This window comes from Eschrichtius robustus, chromosome 20 (genome assembly GCF_028021215.1).
Source record: "Eschrichtius robustus isolate mEscRob2 chromosome 20, mEscRob2.pri, whole genome shotgun sequence".
NCBI classification, from domain to species: domain Eukaryota; kingdom Metazoa; phylum Chordata; class Mammalia; order Artiodactyla; family Eschrichtiidae; genus Eschrichtius; species Eschrichtius robustus.
Genome location: NC_090843.1, coordinates 43,878,922 through 43,901,193, shown reverse-complemented (window position 1 = coordinate 43,901,193; position 22,272 = coordinate 43,878,922). Strand labels below are relative to the sequence as shown.

Genomic DNA, 22,272 nt, shown 5'->3' with positions numbered 1-22,272 from the left:
ACCCTGCTAATCATTACCTTTTGTATTCGAACTGCTTGAGTTATAGGGGAAAGATATAGTAATTTTTGTATGTTTCCCATCTTTAATAGGGACTGAATTTGCTTTGAATGTTTGTGTGAAGTTTTACAAATCAACATTTTTCCACTTCAAGGGCTATCATTTTGTTATAACCCAATCATTGTACCTTATATGGGGGGAGAGATTGCTTATTACTGGATTTGGAATTAAGATATGAATTCAGTTAGGTATAAAAAGCTCTAGTTTTTCCAGAGCTGCTGAAATGAGTTCTTGAATCTCATTCATAATGCTGGAAATCAAGGGTCCTTCAGGACAAAACCCTTACATCATGAGCCCTGATGGAGGGCCACTATAATAAAGCCTGTTTGTTTATTTAGTTTGAGGCAGCGTTGCTTTTCCAAAGGAGACTGATTTATGCATTTTACTCACTGTGCATAATAGATCTAAATCCATAATTTCTTAGAATCAGGCAAATATATTGGGCAAGAGACTTTATCAGATTGCTCATGAGATAGTATGACTAAATTCCAATAATAATATGAAAGGGTGAAACCTCCTTTGAAGAAAATGCAAATTAAAATGACAGTGAGAATCCCACTGAACATCCACCAGAATGACACCAACTGTTGGATGTGGAGCAGGTAGAGAACTCTTTTACACTGGTAAATTGTTCAGTTACTGTTTTGTTAAAATCTACAAAATATGCACATATTCCTAATATAGAAGCAACTTCAGTAGTATATACCCAAAAGAAATACTTAAATATGGTCACTAAATGCCATGTGCAAGAATATTCATAGTAATATTCCTTATGATGTTACCAGTTTAAAAATGGTAAAATCATGACACTCATACAACTGTAAAATGGACATGTGTCATAGATTTTATTTAACTTATTAATGAGGTGTTAGACAAGTTAACGCCGGTTCAAAGGAGAATCTGAAGAACAGATATAGGGAATAAGGAATGCTGAAATGACCCTGTTAAGAGATGCAAACCTAGCTAATAGCCTGTTGGGAAAGTGTACTGCTTGGAATCTTTTTTATGAGCGGAATTCAATTGTATCTCTACTAAACAAGATTCATTTGCATTTCTGTGGGCAAGAGTCAATTGCCTTACTATCAGTTTTCTACAACTTACAGTATTGTAAAATAGCCCAGTCAAGACAAAGGTGCAGATTCTTATAGAATCAAATAATCCCAAAGGATCCACTATAGAACTCTTGGTAATCCACTGGAAGAACACACAGTAATCTTTTTCCCATTCAAAAGTTTGTTGCAATTTTCCCTCACATCTTATGAGCCCAAAACTAGAAACAACCTAGAAGTCCAGCAACCAACAGTAGAATGGATAAATTGTATTTTTCATGCAATGGGAATCTATATAGCAACAGAAATAAAAAACCACAATCATATGCAACAATACAAATGAATTTCACAGGCATGTAATGTGTGAAAGAAGCCATTCACAAGAGAGTACATACTACGTGATTCCATTTAAATAAATTTGAAGAAGTAAAACTTATGTGTGAGAAGTGTTAGAAGTCAAGATAGTGGTTATGGTTATTCTTGCCTTGGGTTTGTGACTGCGAAGGGGTGTGGAGGGACCTTCTGAGTATCCGTAATGTTCTGTTTCTTGATGTCTCTGCTGGTAACAGAGGTGTATTAACATTGAAAATTCATTAAGCTGTACATATACCTAAGATTTATGTATTACTTCTAAGTCTGTTATCTTTGAGTAAAGTTTACTAAAAAGAATCAATTGGAGACCACAATTCTCCATTTGACCAGTGTCTAAAAGGGAAGTTGGGGGTGTAAATATGTACTATTGTCCTCATTCTGTGTCGTTGTAGAGCATTATTATTATTGTCCTTTGTGTTTGATTGAATTTTCTATTTTGTGGTCAGATGCCTTTGAAAAGTCATCAGGATTTCAGAAACAAGTTTGGTTCTGAGGGCTAGATGACCTTCATGTGCTTTCAGAATTCTCTAAAAGCACTTATAAAGCCCCCCTTCCCCCCGCCCCAAGCTTTTATAGCCTTTTCTCTGTGTGTATGATTGTCTCGGCTGTTATAATTTCCTTTTGCCTTAGGTTGAGCTGTGAGATTCTAAACTTGTACTCCCCCCCACCCCTTTTTGGTTTGGTATGTAATTTGCATATTTTCACCATGTGAAAGCTATTTTCTATGGTTGGAAAAGATTTTTTTCCAACAGTGTGAACAAATCATTCTTTGTTCTCCTTATTGTGCCTCCAAACTGGTACGTCCGGTTTATGCTCCAAACAACAAAAGCCTGTCATCAGAAATTAAAATGCCAGTAAGAACAAAGGCAGAGACCCATGAGGAACTATTGGAGAGGTTTCCTCCCTGTTTGCTCCTCTCCCCAAGTTACTGCAGTTGCCAGGAAGTTGGAACATTGCTTGATACACGCCTTCCTTGTAGTTCTACCCTTGTATTTATTATTGTTGGTTTAAAAGTGAACTTAGAGCTCCTGGTAATTCTTCTCAGGATCAGTAAAATCCTCATCTCAGAGATTCTTTGCTCTTTTCAATGAGCTCTTTCTAAGAAACCTAAAAATCACTTTGAAAGCCTTAAAAAAACTTCATCAGTTTTGCCACTCATTTATTTGAGAGCAAAATTACCAGTGAACATAACTGTATAGAATGATTAGAGGCAATTGAAAACGGCAGCTAAAGCGGAGCCTGTAAGGACATATCCATTCTCTCTGTGTCCTACCTAAAATGTGCACCTCTTATCTATATACACGTTATTAGCACTGTCTCTGTTCTGAAATTTTATTCCAGTATAGAGTTTGCCTATATTATTGGGAGAGTTCTCTCCTCTGGGAAGTTTGACATTTGTGACTCACTTAGGATACTTTAGAATTATGCTTCTAACAATTTTGATTTTAACATATTCACAAATTTCTATTCATAGTAATAGTGCTTCCCCCCACCTCCCTTCCCTGATGTGATAATTAAAGATTCTAGGACCTTAACTTAGAGGTAATGAAGGATCGGTAATGAATGTGGAGATGCATTTTGTAATCACTCCTAATGTTTTTTTCTTACCTGTTGCTGTACATTTAAAGAGGGATTTAGAGTAGAAGCTTAGAATAGAATAGGGCATTTAGGTTTGTTTTAAAAGCCGTTATGCTCAAAAGCATGGTGTGTTCAGATTTCAGAATGTTTTGTATATCAAAGTAAGCTCTTGGGTATTAAATCCAGTGATAACAAACGTTTATCATATTGTGAATATGCCAAGACAGGTTTGTTTTATTCTTTATTGTTTAGTATAATTTAGTATAGCAGCTCAGTTAAATGTGATTAGACTTTTTAACTTTAAAGCTTTATTTGATAGGACCAAAGCTAAATGCTAGACTTGTGGCATATGGAAATAATAGTACAGAGCAGTGAATTTTGTGTTAGAATACTATGATTTGTTATAGGTATAAACCTTATTTGTGAGAGGTGGTTTTCATTACTCTGAATTATAATTTCAGTGCAATTTCTACAGTATTGTTTTATAATTTATTTTTCATTGCATTCTTAGTAGAAATAGTATGTATATTGAAGAATACTATTTATCCATTGCCCAACAAACAATCTCTTTTCAAAAAGTAAATGACTTGGCAGCTTTGGAGATAGCCAGTAATGCATCTATAATGTAGTTGGACTGTATTAGTGATTTACCTTTCGTTGGAAGTGTTCTTAAAATCAACGAGATGATGGTAATTTTTAGATTTCTGAGAATGTGTGATTACTACATTGGGTGGGAGATTGAACAAAGTGACCCTTTAAGGATTTTTATAAACTGAAAATTCTGTTCTATAAGAATAAAATGTGGACTTAAGAGCTGCAGTATATAATGTCAATGGTATTTCATTTAGAAAATTAATGTTTACAGAGGAATTTGTAGAGAGGTAAATTTAAGAAGTAAATTTAAGTTTGCTATACTGAGTTTGTAGCGTTTGTGTGTTTAATTGGTGATAGGTGGTGCTATTGTTGCATAGTTAGTGGGAAGAGCCTAGCATTCCTCATATCTTCTGCTTCCCAAGTGCTGTAGAGGTATTTGCCATTGTGGCCAATAAATACATTTTAATAATTATTTTTATAAGCTAAATGAATATGATGGCTCTTTGGGTATTACCATAATTTAACATTTATAAGAGACAAAAATATTGACAGTTTGCAGCTCTTAAATTCAGGTAGAAGAGAAGCTGAAGATCTAAAAAAGTAGTTAATCTAAAAGACAGCTCTGTAGATTTATAGTTTAATATTGGAAGATTGATAAGCCTTTTATAATGTATACAATGTTGATATTTTAAACTCCTTGTTTGGCAGGCCTATTTTTAAAAAAAATACCATCAGCGTGTTTATGGAATGTTTATCATTTTTATATCTGTTGTAAGTTCTTAGGTATTTAGAACGAGTTATTTCTATATCTCTTGTAAGTTTTTGGGTATTTAGAACGAGTTTTATAATATTTGCCATTTTCCCTATCTGATATTACATATTCCATCAAACACTTGAGAATTAAGAAAATGTATTGGAAACTACAGTACCACTTATAGTAGTCTGGAAAGCCTTTCTTAACATTATGATTTAATATGTTCAGTATTTCAATTAGCAAATTGTTCTTTTGAACCACTAATTCTGAAAAGCAATTGTTTTCACACTTGACACAAATATTAGTCTACCTCTTTTACTTTGGGATTAATAGACTGCTGTACTGTTTATATCTGAGGAACAGATCTGATATGACTGAAAATGAACGGACATTCATACGTGTTTGATCTATGTGTGTAATAAGAATAATGACATATAAAGATGCGTACATATTTTTTTATGCATAGAATACTGAAATTTAAAGCATCTTGAGGTCCTTTAGCACCTTTATTGTCTCAGCTTATAAATGCAAAGGAATATAGGCTTAGAGGAGGTAGGGGAAATGTGGAGATGTTGGTCAGATGGTGCAAAGTTGCAGTTTTGTAAGATGTACAAGTCAGGGGACGTAATGTTCAGGCATGATGACTGCAGTTAATAATACTGTATTGAAGACTGGAAAAATAGATTTCAGATACTCTTATCACACACAGAAGGTAACTCTGAGGAGGTGACTCTGGTAATCATTTCACCATATATATGTGTATCAAATCTTCATGTTGTATACCTAAATGTATACAATATTTACTAAAATATATTTAGAAAAGAAAATAAGTAATAAAAGTTTATAGAGGTTAAATGATTTACTCAACGTAGTTAAGGGTAGCTAGGGTTGCAGAACCATAGCTGGCACCTAGGTCATTTACCCTCCACCTCAGTGTTCTTTGCAACATGTTTTGCTCTTTTTCATCTGTAACAATTTGCAAAAGTTACTACAGCATTTAAGTTCTGCTTTTCAGAATGCTAAGAATATTTATGTTTTTCTTACATGGTAAACTGAATACTAATGAAAAAAAATCAGAGTTGCTTTACTCTAAAATGGAAGGCAGTCATACAGGAACCGAGCAGACTTTAATAAACTGGTAGTTTATTAAAGATAAAAATTATAGGTTTTCAGAACAGACCTTTTATTTTCCTATTCATATTAAGTGCATGCTCTTATAATTTTCTAAAAATATTTATGATAATTTAAGGTATTAATATACTTAATGTGTATGGTCAGCCATAAATGGATGTGTGAACGTACATATACTACATTTCAGACCAAAAATTGTGATAAAAATTTAGGAGATCTTGTTTTTGTATAATAATGTTCTGACCTGTGTTTTCATTTACTGAATTTTTTTTTTCTGTCTTCTGCAGATCAGTGGGGAAGCACAGGAGCTTTTTTCTGTTCGACATGGCCCAATTCGAGCAGCTAGGATCTTGCCTGCTCCACAGTTTGGTGAGTGTTGCCCTTAAGAAGAAACAAATCATTCAGAAAGAGGTTTCTCTTCTACTGGTCTTGGACATCAGACAGCAAGAATGATAACTAAAGTCTGTTTTCCTCCACGTGTCCATACTCCTTCCTCTCCTCCCTCCAAGATAAACTCTTAGTTCTGTCAGTTGAGATGGAAATAGGTAATCTTAACCAATTCAGTATGGCCATTCACTTTCTGCTGCGGTTTTGATTTATCTTCGTCCTCTTTGATCTCCATTTAGTTTCTGACTTTGCTGGCTCTTTCTTGAAGCCCTCTTCTCTCTTGGTTTTCATGGCGGTGCTCTTCCCAGATCCCTTCCTTGCTGACTGTGCCGCTTTTGTTCTGTTTCTGGTTCAGCTTACTTCTGTGGGTATTCCCCAAGTCTCTGTTGTCTTCAGTGTCTTTGCTCCTCTCAGTTATACTTACTGCCTTGAAGAGCTTGGTTTTCACCATTATCTCGATTGTAGATGAGTCTGCTGTCTGTATTTACAGCTATGGCAGAAGTACAGTTTCGGGCTTTTGACCTTGGATCTCCGCTTTAATAATGAAAACTTCCTAATGTTGTATGTAACTATTATGTATTTTTAAAGTTAAAAAACCAGATATATGGTTAAATTACATCTGTTATTTGGAAGTGTAAAGAATTCCCAACTCTTTAATGATCTGAGCTTTCTAAGGGTTGTATTTTCTCTTTAATTTGCCTATGTTCACTCAGTAATGCTTTTGTATGTGCACTAAAAACAATCATATTAATATCATTTGCATAATTAAAAAAGAGGATATTCAAATATTTTAATGCTATTATAGTTTTAAAGTTTGTACAGAAGTTGGGAAATCTTCCTGTTAATACTTCCTTCTGCAGTTATTTCTGTAAATTGGTGAGAATGATGTTTATTAAAATGTACTACTATTTGCATAGCTAATGTTAGGGATTAATTTAATTATTAAATCTACTTAATTGAAATGGTAAGGGTGGAGGTAATAAGGCAACAATATCCTGCTGTCACGTGGAGATTTTTTCTTGTTATTGAACTGTATGGCATCTACAGTTATCAGCTTCGTCTCTGCTTTACACTCTCTTTCTGTTTTCTGTTGCATTTGTGTTTTGGTGAAATTTTTGACAAAGAAGATTGTTTTGGAATAACCAGCCTCACTGGATGGTTGGAATCAAGAAGAACTTTATTGCTAAAGGACTCTGCCTTGTCTTTGTTTCTTTTGTATGTAATTCACAGAGGCAGATTTTTCTCCTTTCATTTCAGTTATGAAGTTCTTTTCTTTATGTCAATTATGTATTTTTTATTTATTAAAAATTTATTTTATTTATTTATTTATTTTTGGCTGTGTTGGGTCTTTGTTGCTGCGAGAGGGCTTTCTCTAGTAGCGGGCGGGGGCTACTCTTCGTTGAGGTGCGCGGGCTGCTCATTGCGGGGGCTTCTGTTGTTGCGGAGCACGGGCTCTAGGCACGTGGGCTTCAGTAGTTGTGAATCGTGGGCTATAGAGCTCAGGCTCAGTAGCTGTGGTGCGCGGACTTAGTTGCTCTGCGACATGTGGGATCTTCCCGGACCAGGGCTCAAACCCGTGTCCCCTGCATTGGCAGGCGGATTCTCAACCACTGCTCCACCAGGGAAACCCTATTTATTTTTTATATTTTAATTTTTTTTGGCCGCACTGCATGGCTTGTGGGATCTTAGTTCCCCGACCAGAGATGGGACCTTGGCCCCATGTGGTGGAAGCACGGAGTCCTACCCACTGGACTGCCAAGGAATTCCCCTCTTTATGCCAATTATTAATGTTCAGCTTTTCTCAAATTTTTTACTTTGGGCAGAACTATATGAGAGAGTATAAAGCTTTAAAAGCTAATATTGCTAGTAGAATTTGAGTTTGTTTAATTTACTTTGTCTAATTAAAAGAAAGATTTCTCTATCCACTATAATATACATTTATTTATTTATTTATTTATTTAATTTTAAAAATTTTTTGGCCGCATTGGGTCTTCGTTGCTGCATGTGGGCTTTCTCTAGTTGCAGCGAGCGGGTGCTACTCTTCATCGTGGTGGCTTCTTTTGTTGCGGAGCACGGGCTCTAGGTGTGTGGGCTTCAGTAGTTGCAGCACGCGGACTCCAGTACTTGTGGCACATGGGCTCTGTAGCTGTGGCTTGTGGGCTGTAGAGCACGGGCTCAGTAGTTGTGGCTCACGGGCTTAGTTGCTCTGTGGCATGTGGGATCTTCACGGACCAGGGATCGAACCCATGTCCCCTGCGTTGGCAGGCATATACTTAACCACTGCGCCACCAGGGAAATCCAACTATAATATACTTTTACATGCACTATAAGATACTTTAAATATACTTTTTTTTAGATTTAAGATGTAATTTCACAAAACTAAATGTTGTATGACTTGCAGAAATTATGTTACTTTTATTGTATTTAATTTTTAGATTTGTTTTCATCAAACATGCAACTGATCAGATAAAATTTGTAACGGAAAATAGAATACGCCTTTCTCTCTTCTGCCCGTTTTGCTTTTGCACTCACTTTGGTGGAATAAGTCCTTTGGTAGCTTCCTGAAAAGGGATGTGTGGTAGATCTTGTTTGTCTGAAGATGTCTTTATTTTTCTTTAATTCTTGATTGTTAATTTGGGTAAGAAATACTTGTTTGTAAGTAATGTTACTTCAGAAATTTGAAGGTATTGATCTAGTGTTATGGTTGAAGAATCTTAAGCCATTTTGATACCTTTTTCTTTGTATACGGCTTGTTTTTTTTCTCAGGAGCTAATAGAATGTTGGCTTTGTTCCCAGTGTTCCAAAACTTTGCAGTGTTGTTTCTTGGTTCATATGTTATTCTGGGCCTCTTCGATGTAGAAATGCAAGTAGTATAGTCATGAGAAAATTCTTTTTCTTTTTTTTTAATATCTTTATTGGAGTATAATTGCTTTACAATGTTGTGTTAGTTTCTGCTGTACAACAAAGTGAATCAGCTCTATGTATACATAGATCCCCATATGCCCTCCCTCTTGAGCCTCCCTCCCACCCTCCCTATCCCACCCCTCTAGGTTGTCACAAAGCATTGAGTGAGAAAATTCTTTAAACTACTTTTTTGATGGTTTCTTCTCTTAAATTTTCCATGTTCTCTCTTTCTGGTACTTGTATTATTTGGCTGTTATATCCCCTAGAATGATTAATTAAAAAATAATTTCATCCCTTTTCCTTTTGGGAGATTGTCTCAATATGGATTACTAACTCTTCTTGAATAATTCTTTTCTGGGATGTCTCTGGTGGTCCAGTGGCTAAAACTCTGTGCTTTCAATGCAGGGGGTGCGGGTTCAATCCCTGGTCGGGGAACTAAGATCCCACATGCCTTGTGGTGTGCCCCACCCCCTCACAAAATGATTCTTTTCTGCTGTCTTTTTTTCTTAACCTCTCCTCATGCCCAACACCTCCCTCCCTCCCTTCCTCCCTCTTTCCCTCCCTCCCTGTTTTTCTTTCTTGGTGTAACTTACATGTAAATATTACCAAATAGAATCCAGTGATCCATAAAAAATTTATACATCAGGACCAAGTAAAAGATATTCCAGGAATACAAGGTCGGTTAACATTTTGAAAATAAGTCAGTGTAATTCACCATATTAGTAGAATGAAGAAGAAAACACAGTTGATCACCTCAATAGAAGTGGAAAAAAACTTTGGCAAAATTTAATAGCCATTTGGGATTAAAAAAAAGCTTTTAACAAGTTAGGAGTAGAAAGAAACATCCTCAGTATGCTAAAGATAATCTATAAAACAATCTATAGCCAACATTATAATCAGTAATGATATATTAAATATTATACATTCTTACTGAGTTTGGGATGGATCCTATCACTACTTCTATTCACCATTGAATTCAAGTCCTAGCCATTACAATAAGGCAAGAAAAATGAATAAGAGATGTAAATATTAGAAGGAAAGGTGTAAAATCATCTTATTCATAGATAATTTGATTGTATATGTAGAAAATACAAAACAATCTACAAACCATTAGAATTAAAAAGTGATTTTTTAAAAAAATTAATTAATTAATTTATTTTTGGCTGTGTTGGGTCTTCGTTGCTGTGTGCGGCCTTTCTCTAGTTGCAGCGAGCGGGGGCTACTCTTTGTTGTGGTGTGCGGGCTTCTCATTGCAGTGGCTTCTCTTGTTGTGGAGCACAGGCTCTAGGCGTGTGGGCTTCAGTAGTTGTGGCTTGTGGGCTCTAGAGTGCAGGCTGAGTAGTTGTGGCTCACGGGCTTAGTTGCTCTGCAGCATGTGGGATCTTCCTGGACCAGGGCTTGAACCCATGTCCCCTGCATTGGCAGGCGGATTCTTAACCACTGCCCCACCAGGGAAGCCCCAATTAATAAGTCATTAATAAGAGCTGTTGCGAAAATCCTCAGGAAAATACTAGCAAACAGAATCCAATAGCACATTAAAAGGATCATGCACCATGATCAAGTGGGATTTATCCCAGGAATGCAAGGATTCTTCAGTATATGCAGATCAATCAATGTGATACACCATACTAACAAATTGGAGGATAAAAACCATATGATAATCTCAGTAGATGCAGAAAAAGCTTTTGACAAAATGCAGCATCCATTTATGATAAGAACTCTCTAGAAAGTAGGCATAGAGGGAACCTACCTCAACATAATAAAGGCCATATATGACAAACACACAGCCAACATTGTTCTCAAGGGTGAAAAACTGAAACCATTTCCTCTAAGATCAGTAACAAGACAAGGTTGCGCATTCTCACCACTGTCATTCAACATAGTTTTGGAAGTGTTAGCCACAGCAATCAGAGAAGAAAAAGAAATAAAAGGAATCCAAATCAGAAAAGAAGAAGTAAAACTGTCACTGTTTGCAGATGACATGATACTATGCATAGAGAATCCTAAAGATGCTACCAGAAAACTACTAGAGCTAATCAATGAATTTGGTAGAGTAGCAGGATACAAAATTAATGCACAGAAATCTCTTACATTCCTATACACTAATGATGAAAAATCTGAACGGGAAATTAAGGAAACACTCCCATTTACCACTGCAACAAAAAGAATAAAATACCTAGGAATAAACCTACCTAAGGAGACAAAAAGATCTGTATGCAGAAAAGTATAAGACACTGATGAAAGAAATTAAAGATGATACAAACGGATAGAGAGATACACCATGTCCTTGGATTGGAAGAATCAACATTGTGAAAATGACTATACCACCCAAAGCAATATACAGATTCAGTGCAATCCCTATCAAACTACCAGTGGCATTTTTCACAGAACTAGAACAAAAAATTGCACAATTGGTATGGAAACACAAAAGACCCCGAATAGCCAAAGCAATCTTGAGAAAGAAAAAAGGAGCTGGAGGAATCAGGCTCCTGGACTTCAGACTGTACTACAAAGCTACAGTAATCAAGACAGTATGGTACTGGCAGAAAAACAGAAATATAGATCAGTGGAACAGGATAGAAAGCCCAGAGATAAACCCATGCACATATGGTCACCTTATCTTTGATAAAGGAGGCAAGACTATACAGTGGAGAAAAGACAGCCTCTTCAATAAGTGGTGCTAGGAAAACTGGACAGCTACATGTAAGAGAATGAAATTAGAACACTGCCTAACACCATACATAAAAATAAACTGAAAATGGATTAAAGACCTAAATGTAAGGCCAGACACTATCAAACTCTTAGAGGAAAACAGGCAGAACACTCTATGATATAAATCACATCAAGATCCTTTTTGACCCGCCTCCTAGAGAAATGGAAATAAAAACAAAAATAAATAAATGGGACCTAATGAAACCTAGAAGCTTTTGCACAGCAAAGGAAACCACAAACAAGACGAAAAGACAACCCTCAGAATGAGAGAAAATATTTGCCAGTGAAGCAACTGACAAAGGATTAATCTCCAAAATTTACAAGTAGCTCATGCAGCTCAATATCAAAAAAACAAACAACCCAATCCGAAAATAGGCAGAAGACCTAAATAGACATTTCTCCAAAGAAGATAAACAGATTGCCAACAAACACATGAAAAGATGCTCAACATCACTAATCATTAGAGAAATGCACATCTACATTTGCAAACTACAATGAGGTATCACCTCACACCAGTCAGAATGGCCATCATCAAAAAATTTACAAAAAATAAATGCTGGAGAGAGTGTGGAGAAAAGGGTAACCTCTTGCACTGTTGGTGGGAATGTAAATTGGTACAGCCACTATGGAGAACAGTATGGAGGTTCCTTAAAAAACTAAAAATAGAACTACCATATGACCCAGCAATCCCACTACTGGGCATATACCCTGAGAAAACCATAATTCAAAAAGAGTCATGCACCACAATATTCCTAGCAGCACTATTTACAATAGCCAGGACATGTAAGCAACCTAAGTGTCCATCGACAGATGAATGGATAAAGAAGATGTGGCACATATATACAATGGAATATTACTCAGCCATAAAAAGAAACGAAACTGAGTTATTTGTAGTGAGGTGGATGGACCTAGAGTCTGTCATGTCATACAGAGCGTATAAGTCAGAAAGAGAAAAACAAATACTGTATGCTAACACATATATATGGAATCTAAAAAAAAAAAAAAAAAAGGTTCTGATGAACCTAAGGGCAGGACAGGAATAAAGACACAGACGTAGAGAATGGACTTGAGGACACGGAGAGGGGGAAGGGTAAGCTGTGACAAAGTGAGAGAGTGGCATGGACATATATACACTACCAAATGTAAAATAGATAGCTAGTGGGAAGCAGCTGCATCGCACAGGCAGTTCAGCTTGGTGCTTTGTGACCACCTAGAGGGGTGGGATAGGGAGGGTGGGAGGGAGACGCAAGAGGGAGGGGGTATAGGGATATACGTATGCATATAGCTGATTCACTTTGTTATACAGCAGAAACTAACACACCACTGTGAAGCAATTATACTCCAATAAAGATGTTAAAAAAAAAATAGAGCTGTTGCATACCAGATTCATTAGATCTTTGGTGAACTGATGCCCTTACAGTGTATTTTTCCAGCATTATTTTCAGCCGTCACCAGTAACCCCTCTCTAAGCCTTCCTCTCCCCAACAACACTCACTCCTTTGTGATAGTTTTATTGAACTTTCGTTTCCTCAAATGATCCATCTTCTTTCTTTCAGACCTTTTCATTTGCTATTTCCTCTTCTAGAATACTCATGTCCTAACCCTTCTTTCTTGTTACCAATGTCAGTAGTATGTGCTCCCATAGGATTTACTGGTTTTTTATTTTAGTTGCTCAGTTGCCTCTTAACTGCTAGGTTTGTAGGCTGTTTTCATATCTTCAGTACCTAACAGAGTACTTGATACAAGGTGTTAATAAATATTTGAATGTTGCTGCATGGTATAATGTTTTGAAGGCTATGATCTAGAAGAAAAGCAAGTTCCCTTTCTGTAGGTGATTCTGTGCAAAGTCTGTCTCTTAACTAAAAGCGGAAAAACTGAAGGATTTGGATGTTCATTTACACTGTAGAAGGTCATTATTGTATTTAATGGGCATTTACTCCTAACGACACAGTTTGTACTTCCCTATATTTTCATGGTCACTAACAATAATTGATTACGTTTTTAATGAACCTACACTTGCTTTAGAATTGTTTTCAGTGCAGTCTTCCAGGAAGCTATGACCAATCAATTGGTATTCTCATGTCAGATAAGAGCTGTTATTTGTTATCTTTCAAATCTGTCTTTTTAGAACTTAATTCCAAGTAAATTCTTCTTACTTGTTACTCTCAGGAGCCATAGTGGTTTTTAGTAGCTCAGTACCTCACTTGTGAAATAGAATATAGCAATATGTGTGATTTAATATATAAGTTAAATTTAATATAAGTTAAAAATTTTATGACTATAGATTTTGTGCTAATAATGCTTATTTCCAAGGAATGGGATCAGAGGACACATACATTTTAATATGTTTTAAATTTCTTAATATAAAGACCATACAATTAATTCTAACCAGTTAAAGTATTCATTATAAAAATTCAAGGAATACTGAAATGTAGAAAATGAAAATTCACATGATTCTGTTATTAGAGATAAACCCAGGTTACCTCTTTACTTTCCTTCTTTTCTCTCTTTACTCAGATACTGAGCATGTATTGACAGCTTAGAGTATGCATTTCCTGTTTTTTTTCCCCTAAACTATTCATACATGCATGAAAGTAACTTGTAGTAGTATGTCCAGGACCTGATTCAAGTTCTTTACATGTATTATATGTATTTGCTATTGATGTGTATATGTAGGTTTTTTCTTAACAGTTTATATTATGAATGTCTTTCCATTTCAAAACTTCTTTCAACATTGCTAAAAATTATGTCATTCCATTGTATAAACATTTATATTAATTTTAACCTTTTCCCTATAACAGGTTATGTTGTTATATGCTTCTGTATATGTACATTTAAAAAATACACAAGGAATTATAAATATTTTTAGGATAATTCCTAGAAGGGGAATTACTGGGTAAAAGAATGTATACATGTAAAATGTTGATACACGTTGTAAAATTGCTTCTCAGAGTATGTTGTCATTTCTATATGAGAATTCGTTTTTTTCCCCAATTCTGTCCTCTACTGGCTATTATGAATCTTTTCAGTCTTGGCTTATGTGATGGAGGAAAATCCCATTCTTGCAATTTTTCTGTCTTTGAGTGCTAGGGAGATTAGAAAAATCTTCATATTTTTACTGTTTAGTCTCATAATACCATGCTTGTTTGTACTCTTTGCTCTTCTCTTATTGATTTCAGCTCTCTACTAGATTATTATTAGTGAAATATTATCACGGATATGTGTCCTGTAGACTTCCTGTGTAGTTTGCAACCTATCTTGTTATTTGGTGAAATCTATCAGTTTTTTATGTTATATATATTTAGTTTCACAAGAAGAAAAACTTTGTATATTTTACCATGTCTTATTTCAAATCATGACTCTCTTTGAATGTTGTATTTTTTGTCTTTTTGTAATTTGTTTTCTTTTTCTATTATATCTTCTTGATTGTTTCTTGCCAACCTCTGATTTTCATAGCTTTTGGGGGAAATTTCTCCTTTATTATGGTCTTTCCCTTACTATAATATGTTCCTTTGGAATCACAGAAACAGTGATTTATTAATCATTGCATTCTCTGCAGTGCCTTGCATAATATGTGGAATATATATGGGTGGTGCCCCGAAATGAATTTATCCAGTATTTTATAAAAGAGAAACTAGAGCTCCACTTTTGTAGAAAGTTTTTTTTTCTTTTTTTTTTTAGTCATTTATCAGTGACCAAATGGAGAGCGCCGCTTTTGACTCTGAGTTTATAACTCTATTAGGAATTATCTTAGCCTTGTGCTTATGCTGTTTGCTTATTGATTATGGAGTAGACGATCATTTTGGCCTCTCACCTGAACCAGATTTCTTAGAAATGCAGATTGAACCTTACTCGTTATCCTTAGGAGTCCAATATACTGAGTATCTGAACTTCCTTGTTTTAGAGCAAATTCTTATAAACTAGCACCTTTACTCTGGGAATAGATGGACTCTGGAGATACAGTTTCCTCAAGTGCCTGTGAACCAAAATCCTAGTACTCATCCAAAACACTGGGTAGCCAACTTGGCTTATTCCTTCTAGATTATTTTGTTATTACATACTACTGGAAAGGTACTATTGTTTTTTGTTCTGCTGTGCACGGAATTCACAGTTTCACACCTTAAAATATTGAAAGGTTTTAAAATATCCCCAAGATCCAACCCATTTTTCCCTTACTGGAGCGTAAATGCCGTGTATTTTCTGAAGCTTGTAATACTGTAAACAGCCCACCCATGCAGTCAATAATACTAATTGTTGCTGCCTTTTTATGATATGAATGGCTTAAGTTATTTTCTAGAAGCAAATATGAGTAGAACATCTTTAGAATTGTTAAACTTTTTCTCATTTTCTTTTTTTTGGGGGGGTATATTTTCATATAGGGTGCACTTTCTGTGTGTTGAATTTTCATTACTTTTCTCAATGTACAAGTTACCTCTTTCATCCTCTTCAAACAAGTTAAATGTGGCTTTTGTCACATTCAAGGAGGAGCTCTTTGATTTGTTCAGTCATATCAATTCAGAAATTCTGCTTAACTTTTCCAGAACGGTTTGCCATAATTTTTTTTTACTGTAAAAATTTAATAACTATGGTTAAACAAGTAAATCTTTACACACACTCACAGTCTGTTCATCCAAAACACTAGCAACCTTCCAAAAGTAGGCCAACTGACATTTGCTTACAGTCATCACCAGTATTTTGCAAAGAGGAAACAGGCTTATCGACATTTTAAATGGCCAAACTATGAGATTTAGGGCTTCCCTAATGTTTTCTGCTCTAATTACTTCTCAGTTTGCTTTGTGTATGTTTTTCGTAACACCTAGTCCTTATCGGTGGAGCCTTTATTACTTGGGATCATTTAGATTTTTACAAAATTTTGCTAAGCCCATTATTCAGATAAATTATAACTTGGGAACATTTGTTCTCTTCACTATCAATTTCTTTAATACTTTTGGTCAGAGAACAGTGTTTCTAATAGAGAATGTTTGCTTTAGAAGTGCTGCTTTTTTAGTTTAAAATTTTTTTTTAGCTTTTGGAGATGTCATGGTATTAGAGAAATTGATTTAAGAGTATTCTCAGTTTATACCTAAATATTTGATCCCTGTACTTAGGGACTTTTCATATGAGGGCTATCGTGAATGGGAAGTATACTGAACAGAAAAGAGAGGAAGTAAATCGATAAATCAAGTGTATAATGTTGCTTAGTATTTTTCAGATGAAATTCTAGGTTGATAATAAACATTATCACCACTTTACCGCTCTCCTGCAAGGTGAATGCCATGACACATAGCTGATAAGTGATCCAGCTGGAAATTGAACTTTAAAGCTTGCTCCTAAATCATTTAGGCCTCACTGTCTCCCATTATATGATTTTTTTCCATTGTTACAGGGAAGCACTTTTACCAAATCCAGGTGTTTCTAGGCTGTGTCTCTGACAGCGGGAATCAAACAGTTGTGTATCAGTTGAAATGTGTAAAAAGTATCTCTGTTTCTCTGTGTTTTCATCCACTTTTGAAGGTCTAAAGTATCTTCAGTTGTGTCTTTATTATATTTGGAGCCCTTGGTTGTTTAGTCTAGTGGTGAAGAGCATTGAAAATAGTCAATATCGGGACCAATATATAGGAAAGCTATTATCCTACATTAGTGTATTTAAAATTTTAAGCTGTTGGGATAAAGTATGTCACAGAGACAGCTGTAATCTATTTAAGTTACATTCACCCTAAATTAAATCAGCCCTTTAAAAGAAACGTTGGTTCCCTTTACAGGACTTGGTATAAACTATTAAAAGTACATCAGAAGGATTAGTGACGGATATCTCGAATCAGATAAAAACAAAGGTGTAACATGAAGCAACTAAATTACATGTGAGCTTAATGATTCTGACCCAAATAAACAGACTTGTAATGGAGATGCTGATTATTATCAGTACAGCTTAAATGCTTTTTTACTTTAGAACTGTAAAGAAGATTGTAGGTGTCTTAGTGAATTGGACAAATTATGGTCTTGGAAATCTGTGTTTATTTATCACAACACATTCCTAGGTGTGAAAATGAAAACTCATAGTTTTCTAAATAATAGTTATTTTAAAGTAAGTCTTTTAGGGACTTCCCTGGTGGTCCAGTGGCTAAGACTCCACGCTCCCAATGCAGGGGGCCTGGGTTCCATCCTTGGTCAAGGAACTAGATCCCACATGCTGCAACTAAGTTTGTATGCCGCAGCTAAACATCCTGCGTGCTGCAATTAAAACCCAACACAGCTAAATAAATAATATATATGAAAGCTTTTTTTTTTTTAACATCTTTATTGGAGTATAATTGCTTTACAATGGTGTGTTAGTTTCTGCTTTATAACAAAGTGAATCAGTTATACATATACATATGTTCCTATATCTCTTCCCTCTTGCGTCTCCCTCCCTCCCACCCTCCCTATCCCACCCCTCTAGGTGGTCACAGAGCACCGAGCTGATCTCCCTGTGCTATGCGGCTGCTTCCCACTAGCTATCTATTTTACGTTTGGTAGTGTATATATGTCCATGCCACTCTCTCACTTTGTCACAGCTTACCCTTCCCCCTCCCCATATCCTCAAGTCCATTCTCTCCTAGGTCTGTGTCTTTATTCCCGTCTTGCCCCTAGGTTCTTCATGACCTTTTTTTTTTTCTTCTTAGATTCCATATATATGTGTTAGCATACGGTATTTGTTTTTCTCTTTCTGACTTACTTCACTCTGTATGACAGACTCTAGGTCCATCCACCTCACTACAAATAACTCCATTTCGTTTCTTTTTATGGCTGAGTAATATTCCATTGTATATATGTGCCACATCTTTATCCATTCATCTGTTGATGGACACTTAGGTTGCTTCCATGTCCTGGCTATTGTAAATAGAGCTGCAATGAACATTTTGGTACAAGACTCTTTTTGAATTACGGTCTTCTCAGGGTATATGCCCAGTAGTGGGATTGCTGGGTCATATGGTAGTTCTGTTTTTAGTTTTTTAAGGAACCTCCATACTGTTCTCCATAGTGGCTGTACCAATTTACATTCCCACCAACAGTGCAAGAGGGTTCCCTTTTCTCCACACCCTCTCCAGCATTTATTGTTTGTAGATTTTTTGATGATGGCCATTCTGACCGGTGTGAGATGATATCTCATTGTAGTTTCGATTTGCACTTCTCTAATGATTAATGATGTTGAGCATTCTTTCGTGTGTTTGTTGGCAATCTGTATATCTTCTTTGGAGAAATGTCTATTTAGGTCTTCTGCCCATTTTTGGATTGGGTTGTTTGTTTTTTTAATATTGAGCTGCATGAGCTGTTTATATATTTTGGAGGTTAATGGGACACATCTTTTCATATGCTTATTTGCCATCTATATGTCTTCTTTGGTGAGGTATCTGTCAGATCTTTAGCCAAGGTTGTTTCTTTTCTTGTTGTTGAGTTTTAAGAGCTCTTTGTATATTTCAGATAACTGTGCATGTGTATAATATTTTTTCCCAGTCCATGGCTTGTCTTATTCTCCTCACAGTGTCTCCTGTAGAGCATATTCAAATGTTTTTTTCCTCTTCCCTACATGTATTTTAGCTTACTTGATGCTGTCTCACAACTCACTGATGCTGTGTTCATTATTTTCCTGTCTTTTTTTTCCCCTTTTGTGTTTCCAGTTTTTGTGCAGTATCTAATATATCATTACCTATCGAGTGTATTTTTCATTTCAGACACTGCATTTTTCATTTTTAGAAGTTGTGTGTGTGTGTGTTTCTGTATGGAGAGATCTCCCATGTATTTTTTTTTTTTTAATATTTATTTATTTAGGCTGCGCCAGGCCTTAGTTGTGGCATGCAGGATCTTTAGTTGCGGCATGCAGACTCTTAGTTGCAGCATGCATGCAGGATCTAGTTCCCTGACCAGGGATCGAACTCAGGGCCCCTGCATTGGGAACATGGAGTCTTAGCCACTGGACCACCAGGGAAGTCCCTCCCATGTCTTTTTAACATGTTCACATTCTCTTCTACCTTCTTGAGTAAATGGAGTATGTTTATCAGAGAGTTTAAATGTCAGCCTGTTCTATGGAAAGATATACTGTGTTTGTGGATTGGAAGAATTAAAATTGGTAAAATGACCATGCTACCCAAAGCAATCTATAGATTCAGTGCAATACCTGTCACAATACCAATGACATTTTTCACAGAACTAGGACAAATAATTTTAAAATATGTATAGAAACACAAATGACCTTGAATAGCCAAAACAATCTTGAGAAAGAAGAACAGAGCTGGAGGTATCACACTTGCTGACTTCAGACTATACTACAAAGCTTCAGTAATACAAACAGTATGGTACTGGCACAAAAACAGACATAGATCAGTGGAACAGAATAAAGAGCCCAGAAATAAACCCATGCATTTTTGGTCAGTTGATCTGTGACAAAGGAGGCAAGTACATACAGTGGAGTAAAGATAGTCTCTTCAATAAGTGGCACTGGGAAAACTGGACAGCTACATGTAACAGAATGAAATTAGAACATTTTCTCACACCATATACAAAAGTAAGCTCAAAATGGATTAAAGACCTAAATGTAAGACTCGAAATCATAAACATTCCTTGACATAAAGTGTAGCAATATTTTTTGTATCTGTCTCCTAAAGTAAAGGAAATAGAAGCAAAAATAAACAAATGGGACCTAATTAAACTTAAAGGCTTTTGCACAGCAAAGGAAACCATTGACGAAATGAAAGAAAACCTACTGAATGGGAGAAAATGCAATGATATGACTGATAAGGGGTTAATATCTAAAATATATAAACAGCTCATACAACTCAACATCAGAAAAACAAACAGCCCCATTAAAAAATGGACAGAAGACCTGAAGAGACATTTTCTCAAAGAAGATGTACAGATGGGCAACAGGCACATGAAAAGATACTCAACATCATTAATCATCAGAGAAATGCAAATCGAAACCACAAAACCTCATGCCTCTCAGAATGGCTGCCATCAAAAATGCCACAAATAACAAATGTCGGTGAGAAAAGGGAACCCTTGTACACTGTTGGTGGGAATGTAAGTTGGTGCAGCCACTATGGAGAACAGTATGGAGGTTCCTCAAAAAACTAAAAATAGAACTACCATATGATCCAGCAATTCCACTCCTAGGTATATATCCAGAAAAACAAAATAAAACAAACACACTAATTCAAAAAGATTCATGCACCCCAGTGCAGTGTTCACAGCAGCACTATTTATAGTAGCCAAGATATAGAAACAACCTAAGTGTCCATCAACAGATGAATGGTTACGGAAGATGTGGATATACATGTACACACACACACGCGCGCACACACACACACACACACACACACACAATGAAATTTTGCCATTTGCAGCAACATGATTGGACTTAGAGGGTATTATGCTTAGTGAAATAAGTCAGACAGAGAAAGACAAATGCTATACAATACCACTTCTATCTGGAATCTAAAAAATACAATAGTGAATATAACAAAAAAGAAGCGGACTTACAGATATAGAGAACAAACTAGTGGTTACCAGTGGGGAGGGGCAAGATAAGGTTAGGGGATTAAGAGTTACAAACTATTAGGTGTAAAATAAGCTGCAAGGAGATACAAACTACTGTATATAAAATAGGTAAACAACAAGGTCCTACTGTATAGCACAGGGAACTATATTCAGTATCTTGTAATAAACTATAAGGGAAAAGAATCTGAAAAAGAATATGTATATATATGTATATATAACTGAATCACTTTGCTGCACACCAGAAACTAACACAACATTGTAAATCAACTATACTTCAATTTAAAAAAATTAAGCTACAAAGATATATTGTACAGCATGGGGAATATAGCCAATATTTTATAATTATATTGTGAATCACTATATTTTGAATCACTGTGTTGTACCCCTGAAACTTATATAATGTTGTAAATCTAGATTATCTCAAAAAAAAAAGTCAATCTGTTCTATCAATTGATTGATCTTCTAATTATGGGTCAGAATTTCTTGCTTATTTGCATGCTTTGAAACATTTCTTTGGATGCCACACTTTGTGAATTTATGTTGCTCAGGGCTGGTATTTTGTATTACTTTAAATATTTTTGGACTTGGTTCTGGGATATAGTCAAATTACTCAGTTTTGTTTTGTATGTCTGGGACAGTCTTTAGTCTAGGGCGTGCGCAAACATTTTCTTAAAGGGTCAGCTAGGAAATATTTTAGGCTTGTGGGGTTTTATTTGTAGATAAAGAAAAATAAATTGGGTTTGGATTTTGTTTGCAGGATAGTTTAAATTTTAATGTGTCTTTGGAGAAGCTGAATCTTAGATCCTTTAAAAGGTGCAAGCATTGTTAGAGTTATTGTAGTTTTAATTGTGCTTTCTTCTCTCTGGTGCTAGATGTAGTAGAAAAAGAAAATGATAAAAACACCAAGGGATTCTTTTTTTCTTTTGATTTTGTGAATAGTTAAAGGAGGCTTGAACTTTCTCTCTCCTCTTACTATTATCAAGGGACTACTATGATTCTTGCCTTATAGAGAATGGCTCCTTTTTTTTTCTTTTTTCTTTGCCTGTGATGCTTTTAGTCTTAAAAAACAAGAGGACTGGGCCTCAGTTGTTATCATTTGAATATCTTCTTGGCACCTACTGTTTAACCTAGTTTTCACTGAAATTTTACCTCTTGTTGCTTTTATTGTGTCTTCCAGTTTTTATGTATGTATGTGTTCAC

The 22,272-nt window shown here is 35.6% G+C and overlaps 1 protein-coding gene across 3 annotated transcripts in view; it reads left to right on the top strand.

The window, feature by feature from the left end:
- BCAS3 (BCAS3 microtubule associated cell migration factor) overlaps positions 1–22,272 on the top strand; it is a 568,366-nt gene that overhangs the window by 40,363 nt on the left and 505,731 nt on the right. For all 3 annotated transcript variants that reach the window (XM_068530786.1, XM_068530787.1, XM_068530788.1), the window contains exon 6: positions 5,823–5,904. In XM_068530786.1, coding sequence (XP_068386887.1) covers positions 5,823–5,904 — 82 coding nt within the window. The remainder of the gene's footprint in view (positions 1–5,822; positions 5,905–22,272) is intronic.